Source organism: Scomber japonicus, chromosome 5, assembly GCF_027409825.1.
Source record: "Scomber japonicus isolate fScoJap1 chromosome 5, fScoJap1.pri, whole genome shotgun sequence".
NCBI lineage: Eukaryota > Metazoa > Chordata > Actinopteri > Scombriformes > Scombridae > Scomber > Scomber japonicus.
The window spans coordinates 36,521,170-36,539,266 of NC_070582.1; the positions used below are offsets into that span (position 1 = coordinate 36,521,170).

The 18,097-nt window shown below is 42.1% G+C and overlaps 1 protein-coding gene across 1 annotated transcript in view; it reads right to left on the bottom strand.

Moving 5' to 3' along the window:
* The window catches only part of LOC128359528 (cytosolic carboxypeptidase 4), a 170,899-nt gene that overhangs the window by 149,165 nt on the left and 3,637 nt on the right, over nucleotides 1–18,097 (bottom strand). Inside the window, exons 3-6 of the mRNA XM_053320017.1 lie at nucleotides 17,057–17,120; nucleotides 15,586–15,732; nucleotides 12,491–12,622; nucleotides 6,028–6,121 (exon numbers count right to left, since the gene is read on the bottom strand). Coding sequence (XP_053175992.1) covers nucleotides 6,028–6,121; nucleotides 12,491–12,622; nucleotides 15,586–15,732; nucleotides 17,057–17,120 — 437 coding nt within the window. The remainder of the gene's footprint in view (nucleotides 1–6,027; nucleotides 6,122–12,490; nucleotides 12,623–15,585; nucleotides 15,733–17,056; nucleotides 17,121–18,097) is intronic.

The following is an 18,097-nucleotide window of genomic DNA, read 5'->3' on the forward strand; positions in this document are numbered from 1 at the left end:
GACTATACATTAAAAAAACTGTGATAGTATGTGAGAGCAATAGCTGTATACTGGCTAAACAAACAAATAACAAGAATTGAGAGAAATACATATAAGTGTAATGGGGACAAATGGTGTCGTCTTGAGAGGTGCCCAAATGTTCTCTTGGACCCCCTTAGTAGGATAATTCATGTTTTCCCCCAGAGTTCTGTGCTTTCTCATCTTGCAGGTGACTTTCAGCTGCTCATTACCACCTACTACATGTGACTGCAGACCATGAGCTGTCCCCTTGGTCCAGCTTGATGCTCACTGCTACTACTATTATTAGTAGGCATATTTGCTTAGTGCTACCACTATTATTATTAGATACATTTATTTTATTGTTGTTTCTGTGCTTCTCTTTGTGTTTCTCTCTCAACCCAACCGGTCAAGGCAGTTGGCTGCTTCCATAGAACCCGGTTCTTGTGTTTTCTTCTCTTTCTACCCCCCCCCCCCCTCCCTTCCCTTCCTCCCACGTGCATTCCTCAGTGACATCCACATCTCTATTTACATGCGTGGAAATGTGGATTGAAGTCTAACCTTACATGATCTGTGTGGTGGTACTTTGGGAAAAGTAGAAGCTCCATTGATGTTACTGTTAGTATTGATCAGAGCATATTGCATTGAGATCTACACTCTGGAAGTGGATCAGTTTATCAAGCAGCTCGCTGGTGATCCACAGCTAAGTGATTTTTGATTAAGACTCAGCCAGCTTTGCTCAGAGGATGAGCCCTAAGTCTATATCTGACCTGTGTGTGTGTTAGTGTGATTTATGTCACTTTCAGGGACACACATCAGACTTATGACTAATTGATTGGGAACTGCTTGTGCAACTGGGGACAAAAGCTGTGTTCCCAATTGGTAAAACACAGATTTTTGGGTTAGTTTTCAGGTTAGGCCAGTTAGGGTAAGTCTCCAGAAAATTAATGTAAGTCTATGTAAATACCCCAAAAGTGACTTAAATAAAACTGTGTGTGTCTGTGTGTGGGTTGCATATCTGTGTACTGAGATGAAGAATGTGACACTGTCCAGTGTAGGGTGACCAGGCGTCCGGCCGGACAGTCCGGATTTTCAATGCCCTGTCATCTTTGCTGGGATGCAGCACAACATCCAATCATAGACTGTAAAAAATTCATCCTACGCAGTAACATATCTGGTCTAACAAATGATTGGCTAAGAGCGGTGTCAGATAAATACATATATAATGTATCTGCTTATAACATTGGTTAAAAACATAAACAAGGGTCCATGTGCTGCTACGTCATATGACATTGACAGAAAGTTAGTATCATGCCAAAACGCATGAAATGTAAGACTGGATAAGAATAGAAGTATTGCAGATAGACAGTCAACTATTTTGGTGAGTACACTAATCTTATGATTTCACTGAAGTACACATGAAGTATTTATATTTATTGGGTTGAAAACAATACAGATTTTGGAAGGTTGATAACTATATTGTTACTATGTTGTTATTTGTACCAGTCTCTGCAGGATATAAACAGGCCCAGGGGCAGTGGGGGCTTGGAAGCTATGATGACAGAGGGGCTGTTGTCTCCTCCACTCAAAATTGTACTATAAATGAGAGTATACCAGAGTCCTATGTACACCGTAGTAACAATAATTTATTGATATGCCACATAATGTCCTCCTTTTTGGTGTTATGGAAATGGTCACTCTAGTCCAGTGTAGTGTTACTAACAGCAAGTAAATCAGGGTTTCATTAACAAGACTGCCAAAGGGTGACAAGAGGTCAGGACCCCTGAGGCTGCTAGCAGCCACAGGGTTCAGTCCTGGTCGACCCTCTCTTCTCCCTCTACAGAAGAATGCCTGGTGCTGTTATACACTTATGTAGTTTCTGCACTGATGACACTCAACTATTCCCTAAATTTGACACTCAGGTGGAGGTATGCATCACATTACTCGGCAGAATGTAAATAATTTTCTGTGCATCGAGGAGTGGAATGAATGGAAGGCTCTGGACATTGTTGTCATGGTTGACACACCTCTTCAATGTTGCATGGAGGTCAGGGACAGTGCCCATGGACTGGCAGAACGGGATGGCGGGTTAAAAAGGGGGACCAGAGGGTGTGTTCAAACTATCGGGGGATCACTTTACTCAGCCTCTCAGGAAAAGCTTATGCCAGGGTTCTGGAAAGGGGGCATGGGACTTTTTTCATCCAGTCTACATGTGTTTTGTGGACTTGGAGAATGCTTACAACTGTGCCCCTCGGGGGACCCTATGGGAGGTGTTGTGGGAGTATGGGGTACCATGTCAAAAATTACAAAGAATTTCATGCTAAAAATATAAGGGGACCCGTGCCCCCTCAACTTGAATGGGTATGATACCTCTACACACAGCTGCAGAAGAGCAAGAAACATGTGGCTTCTGATCAACATTGATGTGCATGCTCCTGTAACCTACTAAATGACGCATGGAACATCTGCAGTCCAAGTCATTGTAAGCGTTTTTAGCGTCAAGTCATACTGTTATCACACTGTGTGTCATCAAGTGAATGGATCAAAGCAAACAGTCATGACAACAGTGCTGACATATCAACCAGCAGCACCATCAAGTGCATCTGCATGTAAGAGAGCAGCAAAAAACAACTAAATAAAGCCTTTTATATTTAGTAAGCTGCTACGCTGCTGAGATAAATAGACTGCGTTACAATGCATTTCACTTCAGAGGTATCAAGCATTTGACGGATGTGAAGAGACATGCTATGAAAGAACTGATTTACTGCTTGTTGCTGTAAGGTTGAACATGGTGTTGGGCTGCGGCTGGCAGGCAGCCATGTGGCTGACAGACTGGGTTTCAATGCCTGCTTCACCTCAGAGAGTTGACTACAGCTGCTGACTTCTACTTGTCATGATTAACAGAGAAATAGTATTTCCTTTGAGAAAATAAAATGTATAGACTAGAATGAAATTGTTCAGGATGGGATTTATAGCATATCATAATTATGCAATTGCACAAATTGCAAATTGTGTCAAAATAGCTCCTCCTCCTTCAGGGGAGTTACAGTTATGTTCACACTGAGGTACAATCTAAAGAGAGTGGAACAGATGTAGTGAGGGATTAAGTGCTGCTGACAGTGGGGAATAGATGGATAGATTTAGTTGTTCAGCTCTGGACAGTCTGACTTTACTGCTCTGAAAGTGTGGTCTGCAGCCAACCAGCATATCTAACAGCTGCCATATTACAGCTATAATTGGATAAATCAGTGTGACAGACATGTCTAACTGCCTCTCACACTTAAGGGAAATAGCATATCTCCTGCCTCGTTGCTCTCATTACATCACAAGAATTCACAGCTGCCAATTCTTACAAATTATCCAAAGTAGCAGCTGGGTTTGAAATCCCGGAGTCTTCTAATTGTGTTAGAACAATTGACAGCTGGCCTCTGCATGTATAAGATACAGAGATCTCACCCTAGGGCTATAAATTTGTGATGTCACCACCGGGGAGTTTCATGTTCACTAGTAGCTGATCAGGGACTGGTATGTCTGGCATCTATCCAGGCAGAGGCGTCCGTACTCCTGGTACACTTGGCATGCTCCACTGGGTATACTGTAGGATGCTGGCTATTTGAGTCAAATGCCATTAGTTCTGACAGTGACAGATGAGAAGATGATATACAATCCACAAGAAGAAGGGCCATGGCTTCGCTTTAGATCACTCTTTAGTTCAAGAGATATATGATGATGTGTTGAGACCAAGAATATGCTGATATAATGATGATGTTTCCCTGTAAAATGTAAAACTTCCATGATGGTGTAGTCTTGCAGACTTTAAAGGATTAACAGGATTTCAAGCATGTAGGTGAACCTACGCTGGCCATCATACTCACAAAAACACAAAAGGCTCTAGAGCTGGTGTTTGGTTAGTCTGCAGAAGCATGATGGTACAACAAAAACAACAATTCTTATTTTCTGGTGATAAAATACACCAAGTAAAACATACTTATGAAGATTGTATTCCATTGCTGTAAGTTTGTTCTGCTACGTGGAACTACATTCTACACACTGGTCCTTAAAACATGTCCATCAACTCTCACATTTACAGTTGTGTTATTCACTGAGGATTACCAGAAGTGGGTCTGAAACACTGTGTTTCTCCTGAGGGCAGCTCTAGGTAAAAGGTCACAAACTCAATAAATTTAAACGGCTTTATCTACATGAGAGGATTAATATGCCAGAAACATTCACTACAGTATTTGTCATCATTAAGATGTTTAACATGATAGTCATGTCCCTGATCATTCCAACTCTCTTCCTCCATCTCCTGTCACTCTCTACTGTCAGCTTTATATAAAGAAAGGCCAAAAAAGTATTCTTTTTTAAAAGTTTTTTTGATTGATGGTCTGGAGATATCAGCTATTGGAATTGTTCCTGCATATCTAATGTGTTTCTACTGAGAATATAGCTGCTGATTTGATGAGTTACATGATTTATGTAACTCATAAAACAATCAGACCAATACATAATATCCAGTGTTCAAACTCACTCTGATCATATTATATTATGAGTTATTAAATAATGCACAATCAGCATATCAGTAAATACAGACTCAAATAATAAATAATAATAGAAACACATTCTGCCAGCAGTAATGACTCATGTTTCTGAGCAGGAGTCAGAACGCGGTAGGAATTCAGCTTTTTGTTAAACAGGTATTATAATATATTATAAAACATAATGTAATCTGGGAATGCAGCATGGATACAATTATTCTGTTAGTTGCTGCTGCAGTAAAACAATCAACCAAATGGGTCAATAAAGGAAATATACACTAAAAAACACACAGAATAACTGTTATATCTCTGGACTTATCTCTTGGTTTTACTTGCATTCCTGAAAATATGCTTTGTATTGAGACGTTTTATGAGGATGACAACCTGTAGCCAATGGTTTACTCACACATCCACATTCCTGAGGATCATCTTTTGACCAAGCACTGCACTCTTGTTACTTAAGTTAAAATTCTAAATGAACTAAAATGTGAATGTAACCTTTAAAGTTGCAATCGACACTAATCTTGGATCATTTACATCACTTCAATCCTGCACGAGCAGACAGAGGCCAGAAACAGAACACTAAGAGAAATTCTATAGTTGTGAAGAGTTCATTTGAGTTCTTAACATATTCAAAATGCACATTTGATTTTATTATAGCAATAATCTTGAACGCTATGCAGCAAGCATATTGAACTGAGTTGTTGACATGGATACTCAACACTTGTCCTGTGTGTAACAGGTATTAAATGAGCCAGTGTGTATTGCACTTTATATCCCAACCCGGCTGTGTTGTCTCTCTGCTCCTTTATGCCACAGAATTCATTAGCTGACAGGAATTGCTGATAAATTTTAGTTGTTGGCTATCATATATGTTAACCTTGTTTCTCTGTATATTGCAGTCATTGTATTCTCCTGTTTGCTTCCAGGTAGGAGGTCAGGCTACATCCTTTTACCACATGAGTTCTGTTTTTCTGTTGACACTGGCCTTGTGTAGTTGCCCAGATGCTAAATCACAAACTGCCAAAGTATATTTAAGCATAAATAAACAGGTCTGGTTCTGCGTTTTGAGAAAAGGATTTGATTTCATGAAGTGTGTCAGCCAGAGCCAGAGCCAGGGCCAGGGCCAGAGCCAGGGGCCGTGGCCGTTTAACAGCTAGCATTCATTTACACATTAGCTGATACTTGCTAGCAACAACTGTTGATTGAATGGTAACCTTAGAGCCCACATTTTGTGCAGTGCAGTTGTTAGAGATCCCTTCTACACACGATTTAAGATAAAATACTCTGCTTTTAGTTATAATTTGTTGATATGTTTTTTTCCACAATAAGTACAATTACTTAAAATCCTTAAAATGATCTCTCCTCTTTCTCCCTCATTGAAAAATCCAGAATCTATCTACCTAATACTTTTGTCTAATCCAGGTCTTCTGCCTTAGGTGTATGTCATCATGAGAAATGTACATGTAAATGTTTAGTGCAGAGTACATACTTGATAGTCTGCAGATGCTTGGTGGTATACCGAGGGATGAGGCGGTAGATGACATCCAGTCCCTGATTTTCCCCAATAAGGTTAGCTGTGGAAACTGTAAGAGAACACAAAATATACATATAATATTCATTCTGACTAGGAATGCTTGATATTGACTTTTCTGCCAATATATATGCAGTCTTTTTACACCAAAATTGATAGGTAACAACATATCTCCTATTGTGGAATTAACACATTATGCCTCATTTTATTGTGATGCCCCACTAGATGCATACATAAATGCAACATGGCTTTCCACATGTAAACACTGTCTGTGAAAAATAAGAGAACAACTTCAACTTAAGTAATGGAAAAAAGTGCCAATATGGCACTGCCATATTTATTATGCTGCTTCGCAGTCATTGCAAATTTACTATCCGTAGGACACACTTGGAAATAGAAATAGGCGGGATCTTTACAGGAACATCCTCTCACTCGGTCTTCTCAGTTGTTTCCATAGCAGAGTAGGACCCAGATAGGACCCACCAGATTCTGACGGTGACATCACAGAGGCGACTCGCCGAAAACATAACAGAGAAAATGACCACGAGGAGGTAAATCTCATTTCTGGTTTATGTGTTCATGTACATGGCGGTGGACACAACTTTTTAGCCACGGTTATAGACCCACGAGTCTAGCATGTTGTTGTTGTTTTACGTCATCAAGCGCGTGCCAGTAAACGTCCCATGCTGCGTTCATGCTGGCTCGGAAATGCTGTAGCCCACAGAACAAACATCGGTTATAAAAACCCGATACCGATACTTCCCATTATTACATTTTTAAGTAAATATCGGACATCCCTAATTCTGACACAGAGGAATGATGAATTAGTTGAAACTGGTGCCCTGCTGAGGACAAACAAACCTTGAATTACTAAAGTAAGTACTTGCATTAGGTTGAATGTTTTTCCGTCAGATGGGGGAATGGTGATTTATAAGAAACCTGCCTCTTACCTTGCGAGGTAGTTGGATTTGTGAGCCAGCGTGGGAATGTCAAACACCAGATTTAAAACTGTTACTGTATACTGTTATATATACCTGGCAGTAATAGGCTTAATCATTATTGGGTAAACTTATTTGATTGAATTTAACAGACATTCATTTATATGTAAAAGTTCCACACTGCAGGTTTAAAACATGAATGAATAACATCCTAGTCTGTACATGGCATGAGTGAACCTTCAGCTCTTTACCGTCTCAAGTGGTTCCTTAATCGAAGCTTGATAAGCGCAGTTTCAGGAGCGGGAACACACACCAATTACACCCCTTCCGGCTCCTATATAAACAGACCTAACAGCTTCCCCCTCGTTCACTCTCGCTTTCGAGTTTCACGTGCAGGCAGTCTCAGTCAAGCTTTCACGGTCATCCCAGAAACAGATCGTACTTCCCGCATCGCATCAACAAAACTTGAACAAATGCTACGATTACTAGTCCAAGAGTGAACTCACCACGGATCACGAACTGCAGATCAACCCGTCCGACTTGACTGAAGATTCGTGGGAAACCGGTTCTCCTCTCGTCACACAGCAGCAGACCTCAGCCGAGCGCCCCGCGGGGCACATGCCGGCCTCGCAGGCACATGCCGGCCCCGCAGGCACATACCGGCCTTGCAGGCTCTTCAACCCACACTCCCCTGATGTGACACTCCCGATAGATCTCCGGCTTCCTCTCCTCCACTAGCGAGGGCAAAAAGCAGGGAAGCAACGCACAAAGCCGCTGGAGCAGCAGCTTCAACTCTCCCCTCCTCAGCCGCTTCAACAGTCCAGATAACTCTCCACCACACCGGACTCGCATTCTCCGTCCGGCCGACTTTACATCCTCAAACGGACCCCGACATCAGCGACCGAACTGCCAACGATTCCTGCATAGGATGCATTCCCTGTCAACCTCAGCCACATTAAACTAAAGCTTCATTGTTTACTCAGCATCAACAACAGCAACCGGCGCTCCATATACCAGCTGGAAGCTTCTCGCGCAGCTACTCTAACGTCACTTTGCCATTGCACACCGTTACACGTGCTTGAACATTACAAACACCAGGTTGCACGTTGCCAGCATATCGAGTCAATCGTCATTTTAGGCATCATCTGCCATTAAACGCATCGTATTGCACGTTACTAACACAGTTATCACAATACTAACCGAAATCGGGATGCCTGCGACCTATGCGGTTTTCTTTACTCCAGCCACAGCTTTTCGTTTAGACAGGGACATCAGGCACCGGGATGCCTGCGACCTATGCGGTTTTCTTTACTCCAGCCACAGCATTTCGTTTAGACAGGGACATCAGGCACCGGGATGCCTGCGACCCATGCGGTTTTCTTTACTCCAGCCACAGTGTTCTGTTTAGACGGAACATCAGTCACAGTGATACCAGCAACCACGCCATTTCCTCAATACGACCGCAGCGCTTCGTTTAGACAGGGACATCAGGCACCAGGATGCCTGCGACCATGCTGTTTTCTAAATCCAACAGCAGCACTTCGCTTAGTCGTCTACATCAGGTACCGGGATGCCTGCGACCTATGCGGTTTTCTTTACTCCAGCCACAGCATTTCGTTTAGACAGCATTTCGTTTAGACAGGGACATCAGGCACCGGGATGCCTGCCACCCATGTGGTTTTCTAACTCCAACCAGTGTTCCGCTTAGACGGGAACATCGGGCACAGTGATACCAGCAACCATGACGTTTCCTCACTACGACCCCAGCGCTTCGCTTAGACAGGGACATCAGGCACCGGGATGTCTGCGACCATGCTGTTTTCTAAATCCAACAGCAGCACTTCACTTAGTCGTGTACTTCAGGCATCGAGATGCCTGCGACCGATGCTATTTCCTTGAATCCAACAGCAGAATGGCCCCCAGAACTCATGGACAATTGCCAGGTCGCTTCCTCCGCCTCTTCGAAATCTACCCCCGTAGTAGCCACCGCTGTTCTATGGGGACACGAATAGTCTAGTTAATCCATTCTTATACACTATGATAATCTTAGTCGTTGAAATCATTAACCAAGGTCGCTCCAAATCCTTTTCAATCACGCCATTCATGCGTCGCTCACGTGGCACTCCATCACTAACCAATATCCTCCACGCCGCCTACGTCCCAGGCCACCATAATACCATCGCTGACTCTCTCTCTCATTTTATGTTCCAGAAGTTCCGAAAATGGCTCTGCACGCCAAACCGCTGCCGACTTCAGTTCCTCCATATTCTGCATTGACTTCAATCTGTAAATCCATCTTTAACACTCCTGATCTTCGAATTCCAAACTACAATATTAACAGCTTATCTTCTACACTCTCTTCCTACTGGACAGCTTGGAATAAGTTCCAACACTTTCATGACCGACACAACATCATTTCCACCTCGTTCTATCTCACCACTGTCATCTGCTACATCACCTATGCTCATTCTGCCATGAACATAAAACACCTACTATCAAATCCTACCTCAGCGGTACTAGTTTTTCTCCAAACTAATCACAGGTAATCCCAGCCCAGCCATAAACCATCCCTAAGTAAGTCACTTCTCGCTGGTCTCGTCAGCCAAGAACCAGCCAAACGGCTTTCTCTTACCGCCGATCTGCTGTCCACTTGCTTACACACCATTCGTTGAGGATACCAAACTCCTCACATCGCCCTGACCCTCAAAGCGATGTTCATATTCCATATTCCATATAGCATCTTCAGTTTCCTTGGATGCTCAGAATTCACTGTGTCACCATCACATTTCGACCCGTGCCGTCTTGCTCGTATCTCGGACTCTCACTATTAGCGCTCATTAACGTATCACCGCTATATCTGCTCAGACTCAACGATCTAAGATCCGCATGAGCACGTCTCAAATAATTGGAGGTTTTTGGGGGTTCGTCACTGCCCGGGCGCAGCGGCGGATCCTTCGTCCAACCTCCCCACACCGCATCAAGAATCACTGTATCAAGAATACACAATTCATTCAAATTCTGTCAATAAATCTGTTAAAACGTATCTCGTTGGTGATGTGTTCCTTGCTCGTGAATCGAAGCTTGATAAGCGCAGTTTCAGGAGCGGGAACACACACCAATTACACCCCTTCCGGCTCCTATATAAACAGACCTAACAGCTTCCCCCTCGTTCACTCTCGCTTTCGAGTTTCCCTCCCCCCCGCCCTCTCTTCTGTTCTTCTCTCCTCTCTTATAGGTTCCTGGGGGTTCGTCACTGCCCGGGCGCAGCGGCGTATCCTTCGTCTGACCTCCCCACACCGTATCAAGAATCACCGTATCAAGAATCGTTCCGCATCAAGAATACACAATTCATTCAAATTCTGTCAATAAATCTGTTAAAACGTATCTCGTTGGTGATGTGTTCCTTGCTTGTGAAATTGTCCAGTTTAGACCTTTTAGATTGAAATCAAATGGTGATGGGTGTAGTCACAATGAAAGAGAGTTAGCAAGCAACGTTACTGATATCCATTTCACTAACAAAGACCACGCTAACTAAGATATGAGTTCAAGTATTTCATTATGTGGAAGGGAAAAAAAAGGGTTGAGGGATAGGGAAGAAGGGATGAGGGGTGAGGGATGAGGGGTAGGGATGAGGGGTGAGGGTCGAAGGGTAGGGATGGGGGGTGAGGGTAAATGGGAAGGGATGAGGGGCTGAGGGTCGAAGGGATGAACGGTCGAAAAGTTGAAGAGGTTGGATGAGGGGTCATCACCAGGCAGTACAATTCGTTATCTAATGTTCCCCAGTATGTCCCCTGATTAAATTGGCCCAGTCTGCCTGCTGCCTCAGACGCAAAGAGAATATGGTAGGTGTAAAACCCGTTACCGCCGAACCGTAAAGATAAATCTAGGATGATGGATAGGTAGTCATCCAGCTCGGACCTTCGGTCTGGGAAGGCTGAACATATGACATCGCGGAATAAGGAAAAAGTATAGGCAAATTCGGCTGGGGTGAGCTCCTTAGAGCGGGAAGGAGATTGTTTTAATTCCACGGGACCTATGGAAGTTAGCAGCTCTCTAGGGAGGTGGGAAGTACTCGTAGATGGGAGAAGGAGAAGTGCGAGGTCGACATAGTTACCGGCTAATATTTGTTGCCTGAGTGTGGTGGGTACGGGGGAAGGTTGGGTGGGTGTGGCTGCGCAGGCTGCCGGCAAAGCGGTGGCAAGGGTGTAATTATGTGGAGGAATGTAACCGGGTACGGTACTGTGATCTGCTGTGGAAGGAAGAAGTGGGTTAGTGACAAGGTACATGAGGGATATGGGGAAGGGATTGGGGTTCAGGGTAGGTGTAGGGATAGGGAAAAGAAAGAAAAGTAGGAAATGCGGGTGTTTGAACGGGAACGCTCCCAGGGCCATAGGCCCCTGGTGCCTGCCGCCCCCGGAAGCTGTCGTAGCGGCTGAGGTCGAAGCCGTCTGGGGTGGAGCCGCGGAGGCCGCTGTAGGAGGGACAGAAAAAGTGGGAACCTGAGGAAAGTGGATGGAGGGATGAAGGGATGCATGTGCACAGGATGGTAGTGACTGTAGCGGGTTGCTGAAAGAAAATGGCTCTGGGTTAGTGAGAGCTGGTGTAGGGTGCAAAGTGCCCTGATTGTGAGAGGGAGCAGCTGCGGAAGGCTCCTTGGATGTGGCCCTGCGCCGTGCAACGCCGTCGTTGACGTCACCACGTGCGCGACTCCGGGATTCCGGAAGTGGCTGGGAAGAGCGGTGGGGAAGTGGCTGGGAAGAGCGGTGGGGAAGTCCGGTGTGTTGCTGCGAGTCGGAGTAGAGTTTGAAAAGAGTTGACTTTCTGTCCGAGTTTTTGAAAGGGATGTGTCGTTTTTTGAGCTCCTGCTTCAAGCGGACTACGGTCCAAGATGAAGCGTTTGGAGCCGGGGGACTGTTGTGTAGCTGGCAGCGAAGCAGCTGGGCATGGTGGCTTCTACAGTAGCCCGGGCTCCAGGATCTCGAGCGGGATGGAGAGGGGCGCCGTGGATGTGCGGCGTCCCTAGGGCCACGTTGGCTGGATCTTCCCCTGGGGTCGTTGCTAGCCGTATCCCAGATAACAGAAGCAGTGTCTGTAGAAGACATGATTCCCTGGGACCTTGGACAGCTGAGTGCATCCGAGGGGGCCGTCGTGACCGGACTTCGGGTGAAGTGATCCGGACTGGGAGGATCTGCTGATCGGCGAACAAGTCGTCGTACGAGGCGTTCAGGAAGATCTCTGGGTCCATGGTAAAGGTAGGCGATGTCTTTTGTGACAGATCGTATTCGAAATGAGACGGAGGGCGATAGAGCGGACGGGGTGTGAGTTAAATACTGCTTGTGCGGAAATTGAGAAGGCATGAGGCGTGGTCTCTGCTCCTGAACTTTGTTATAAAACTCCATTATGACTGAAACTGTGTAATTGCATGTATTTTTTGGATCATTGTCTTTGCATTGTGCAGTAATCTGAGCTGTGTGTGTTGGTACCTGATTTGGCGAAGACCTGGATGACCCAGAGGCAGGCTGCAGCCCGCCTGGCATCGTTGGTGTTTTGTTTTAACAGATTTAGAGTCAGCAGCACAGCTTCAGCTTCCTCTGCCTTCACACCTATACAACGGTCTGCAGACACACAAACATAGACACACACTTATACATTTACTGACAATATAAGATTAAGATGAATAGTGTGCAAATTTCAGCAGCATCATTTGCATAATTCTGGCATTTTTTTGACCGGTGAATTGAAAATTATTGTGAAGTAGTTCCTGACATACCATCTTCAATAAATCAATTTTTTCTTGTTTAAAAAAAAACAGTCACAGTGCCACAGTTGTACTACGTCTCTTAATGAATCATGGGTGTTTTTTGGGCACGTCATTTCCCATTTCCTTTAAAAGTGAGCTGCACTTATACCTTGGCAGATTGCTATTCTAATAGCAGATTTGCCAAGTAGTAAGAGCGAAAGTGAAGTGAAAGCTCCTGACCCATTATGAGAACACATGGAGTACCAGATACAATGAGCAGGTTTTCAGTTGCTGAAAGTATGGAAACCTAATCACTGTACTCTCAAAAAATTCAAATAATAATTTCTAAATATTGTTCAAGAATGAAATCATATATTTTAATCATGTAAAAAATCATCAATTATACAAAGTTGTGAGGAGAGTGCATCGCAACACTTTCCAAGGTGCTGATCCTGCTGCTGTCAGCAGATGTTTGTTTTCACCTCATTTATTTCCTCATGTGTTCCTCATGTCCTCATGTATTGATGTAGCAGAAAAGTCGATCAGACTGTGTCTAATCTGTTGTAGATATCCTTTTCTTGGTCTTGACATCCTCAACCTGATGAGTCTGTTTATTGCTACATTAGTCAAGTAATTAGACAGTTTCATCCATCATTACTGCCATTAGCTAATTCTGAAGAATATTATGACTAACCATAATGACATGTTGTTTAAATATGTTGATATACACAATAATAATATTTCACATTGTAATCCTTTTATTTCTAATTTTTTTAATGTTTGTGTGCTGTATGTGTGTGCATTGTGCAACCGCATATTAAAATCGTGATAATGCGATCTTAAAGTAACAGTAAATTACTACGCCATTGACTTCAGACCAGATTTCATGCAATCGGTCTCCACTACTTCAAGACAGCAATGCTCCAGCAACCTGACCACACTTCTTTTCAAGACCAACATAGGGCACTCAGGTGTTTGCAAGTGCATTTGGTATTTAAACAACATGGGTGGTGGACAGGAAAATAACAACTGCATTGGTCGTAAACTAGCAAATAAATTAGCATCACCCCTGACGCCACTGTGCGCCGGATTTCAGATACGGCCCTAACAATGATTCATGAAACACTACCTTTCTTATTGTTCTATGCTTTACACTAAGTTTGCAATTTATTAACATATAAAACTGTTTTCTACATTAGAACACTATTTTGCTAATTATGTGAAACATTTTTTAGATAATGTGTTAACTTACAAATCAGAGATTGAGCACTATAAGTAGGCCACAGGTAAACATCTGCTTTGGGTAACAGTGGAGGCCAATATTGGACAGAGAGTCATGCTAGGCCTGGATGTAGAACTCCAGGCAATTCCTCCAATGCTGACTAGCTTAAGACAACATTGTATACGATGTGGATTTAGTCCTATGGCATATACGCTAGCAGAAGGTGAGATTTAGCCCAACATTTTTTCTAACACAAATGTTTTTCTTTTCCTCTGCTGTACTTTTGTTGTTTAAGGAATGGTAAAACTTTTTTCCCCTTATTTGTGTTTTTCATTTATACTATCAGCACATAATTGCTGCTTCATGTGTTTAATCAAATAATGCTTTGTGTGTACTGTATTGGTGTGAAAACATATTATTTTTAAAACAGTTTCATTATTTTTGCAAGAATTGTTTGTAATATTTTATGAAAAACAAAATATTTTTAGTTAAATCTGTACGTGTGGCAGTTAAGGACCCAACAATATTCACATCATTTTACTTAGTTACTTTACTTACTAAGTAAGTAATATTGTTGTTAGGCTTGAAGTAGACTACTCAACACAGTATTGACCTTTCAAAACAAAAGTATTATGGCAAGATGTTTACGCTCCTTGTGACCAGCCCAAACCACACAGGCTGAGCTTCTCAATCTGCCACGGTATTTAAAAACAGAGCTGTAGACTAAAAGTGATCCGTTTTTAATGTACTTTATGAACAAAATAACAATTATGAAATAAAAAAGACCACTGAATCAAAGTGAAGCACTTGTACTTGCTGTTTCAAAGCATTTGATATGAGCAAAATGCTGATATCTACTGGGCAACTACCTGTATTGCACTTGTATGGATGGAATAAATCTGAGACTGTGATCAAACAGTTAGTCAGAAAATAAATTGTCATTGTTTTCATTATTGTAGTTTTTCTCCATACAGTCGTTACTATTGAAACAACTCATTTTAAACAGAATCTCCAGCTCTGTTTTTAGATAATGTGACATAATGAGAAGCAGAGTATCCAAAACCAGCATGACACCTCCCTGATAGAAGTGTGACATAGCAAGGCCTCGTTTGGGGTCGTCATGTTATATTTGGTGTGGTGAAGCAAGATACTGAAACATCTTGTTGATATACTTTGCTCTGACTGTTTGATACTGTGTTTAATAGTCTGCAATCAGATACAGCTACCTGAAAACTATTATTACTTATAGCTTGTAAAATAAATGATAAACGTCTGCTATTTTTTTGACGTGCTTCTGATGATAATTTATTTTGTTTGGATAAATTTGGCTTTTAAATGAGCAAATCACAGTGTCTGCAATGTAAACCGACATCATGATGTAAATACATGCAATTATTGGACTACTTAAATACATAACAATATGACAACTAAAACCAAAGGGTTGCATTGCCTCTTTACAGTTTGTAAAGCTACCACACATTCCTATGATGTATCTAAACAGATCTTAGTCTTGTTTTTTTCAGGTTTCAGTCTTTCTTTTTACAAATCTCATCATCCCTCCCTGTTTTTTTAATCATTATAACATTTGTACTGTTCGTCTATTTATATGTCCTCACCTCTATGTCCAACTTTAGCCAGTAGGTGCAGTAGTGGCAGCAGAATGGTGTAGTTGGGACTGAAACGACGGCCAGTGTGGACCAGTGCAGTCAGCAGAGCCTCGCTGCCGCCTTTACTGATCATGTAGTGAATTCGACGATCAGTACCTGAACAGAGAGACTCGTGGTTGATTGGATACTTCCTTTACTGGAGAAGACATTATGAAAAACTACAAAACCAAACCCTAATGCTTTGACATTGCTATTATTAATCTGAACAACCTGTTTGGTAAGTGGACTGCATGTATACAGTGCCTTTCTAGTCTTTGCAATGCCATTAAGAGACAACCGTAACGTGTTTTTTTGTTTTGATTGTTTGTGATGCTCAGTGACTCACTTACTCAAAGCCACTCAGCCAGTCATGATTTTGTTTGCAATCGACCTCTGTAAACTGTGCACAGTGCATGGCATGTGTTCATATGGCAGGAGTCTTGCTGCTGCTGTCATATTTCTGCACTGTTTGCACCAATTATTGTGACTTTCTGTGCGATGTCTCATTTCTCTGCAACTTCAGAGCAGTGCTGGGCTCATGTTTCTGCACAGTGTCGTGCACTATGGCAAGTCTTCAGTTTTCAACTGCATTCAAAGATAATGGAGTTATGTTATGGAGTATTTTTGGTTTTTCATGCACTTTATTATAATGTGCTGTACGTTCTGTGGCCTTCTGCATATTCCTCAATGTGGAAAAGTGTAATCCCTAAAAAAAACTGTATTTAACAGAATAAGCACTGAAGTTGGCTCTTATCTAAAGACCACACTGTTGTTGTAGCATTTCTTTTCTTTTTGAGGTGAGCTATATGTTAGAAGAGGACATTGTGTTAGCTCAGGCTTTTTGCATTTCTTTTAATAATGAAGTAACTTTCTTTGCATTAATTTGTCAATCAAGATACACTAGTAAGAATTGCTTTACATTGTTATGGATTTAGAAACAGTTGTTAAATGCAAAATAATACAGTTTTAAACTTGCTGAAATGTGATTAATTGTGATTAACTTTTGAAATGCAGCAATTCATCGCAGTTTTAAAAACAATTAATTGTTTGACAACCCAGGAGGACAACCTAATGTGCTGGAGTACAGAGGCAACACAAAACAAACAAAACAGTTTTGTGGTTGTTCAATACAAATGAAGGGTGGGATTAAAATAATCTGTAAACGGTTAAATGTTTATTTAGTTCATTATAACTTCATGTGTCACTTTTGATATTATTTTCAACAATTTTCCTGAGTGGGTCTTTTGGTGCATTAAAAGTGTGAAATTTCAGAAGGCTATGTGTCTGCCTGTACTCCTGCCTGCACAAGTTAAGTAGATTAGATTTCTGTCTATTGCCACAGATCTGTTTGGGTTGACTTCTTTTACATTGTTTTTGTGTGTATATATTCCTGAATACACACATCATATTGAATGCATTGAAGTGGTTAATCTTAGCATACCTGCTGACAGAAGTTCATCCAGGACATTGAGAATATTCAGGGTGCTCTCCACATCTCCTGCATTCTGCACAAACCAAACACAAAGAGAACATAGAAAATGAATGCAAAAGTCTAACAATAAAGAATGACTTCAATCAGACTTAAGTTTCTCTGTGGCTATTGTATAAGCCAAAATGTATTCTTGGATCCTCACTATATGAGACATTTGACATATGACATTTGAAACATTTGTGAAAGCTTTTTTTCGTTTTTGTTTAATAGTTCAAGCACATTCAAGAAATAAACATGGCCACCATGATGTAGCCCAATAGCCTTACAGATTGGTGTGAGTGTGATGGATAGAAAAACAAACAAACAAAAAACAGTGGACTCATTCTCAACAACAAATCTATAATGTGTAAAAAACCTTTCGAAATGTAGGTTTACTATCTGTCTGATGTCTACTTTATTCATCTTTATGTATCTTTATGTAATTTTTCGCTTCAATATCACAGGTTGCCATTGGGGCAGCGGCACCCTATCCAGCTCTTACACATCCATGACTTAAACATGTGTTGTATGAAGAGACCTCTTCCAGTGGCTAACTGTCTGCCTGATATAAATAGCTAAATGTGTTGCATGCAGAGAGCCTGTTTAGGTGGCCAACAATCTGCCTGTTTAATAGAGACAAGTGCAGAGTTGTTCTGAGTTACTGTAATGAGAGACTGTTACTAAACACTGTTACAAACAACATCTCTGAATATCTTGGGGCACTCCTTCAATTTTTGACACCATTATCACACTGCTACTGCTCACTACTACAAGGAGACATTGATTTATATAAATGTCAGTTGCTACTATTATGTTTCTACCATATCTTCATCAATGTTATCTGCTGTGTCAAACCAAGCACAAATTCAGAAACAAATTGTGAAGTGTTGAAGTGTTCATTCTGAGAAAGTGTCATATCCACTTGTGTGGTAGAGTCAAAGATGATGCCATTAAAACATACTGCGCATGAAGTCTGTAGTTGAAGCTCTGCAGGCTGACACCCCAAAACTG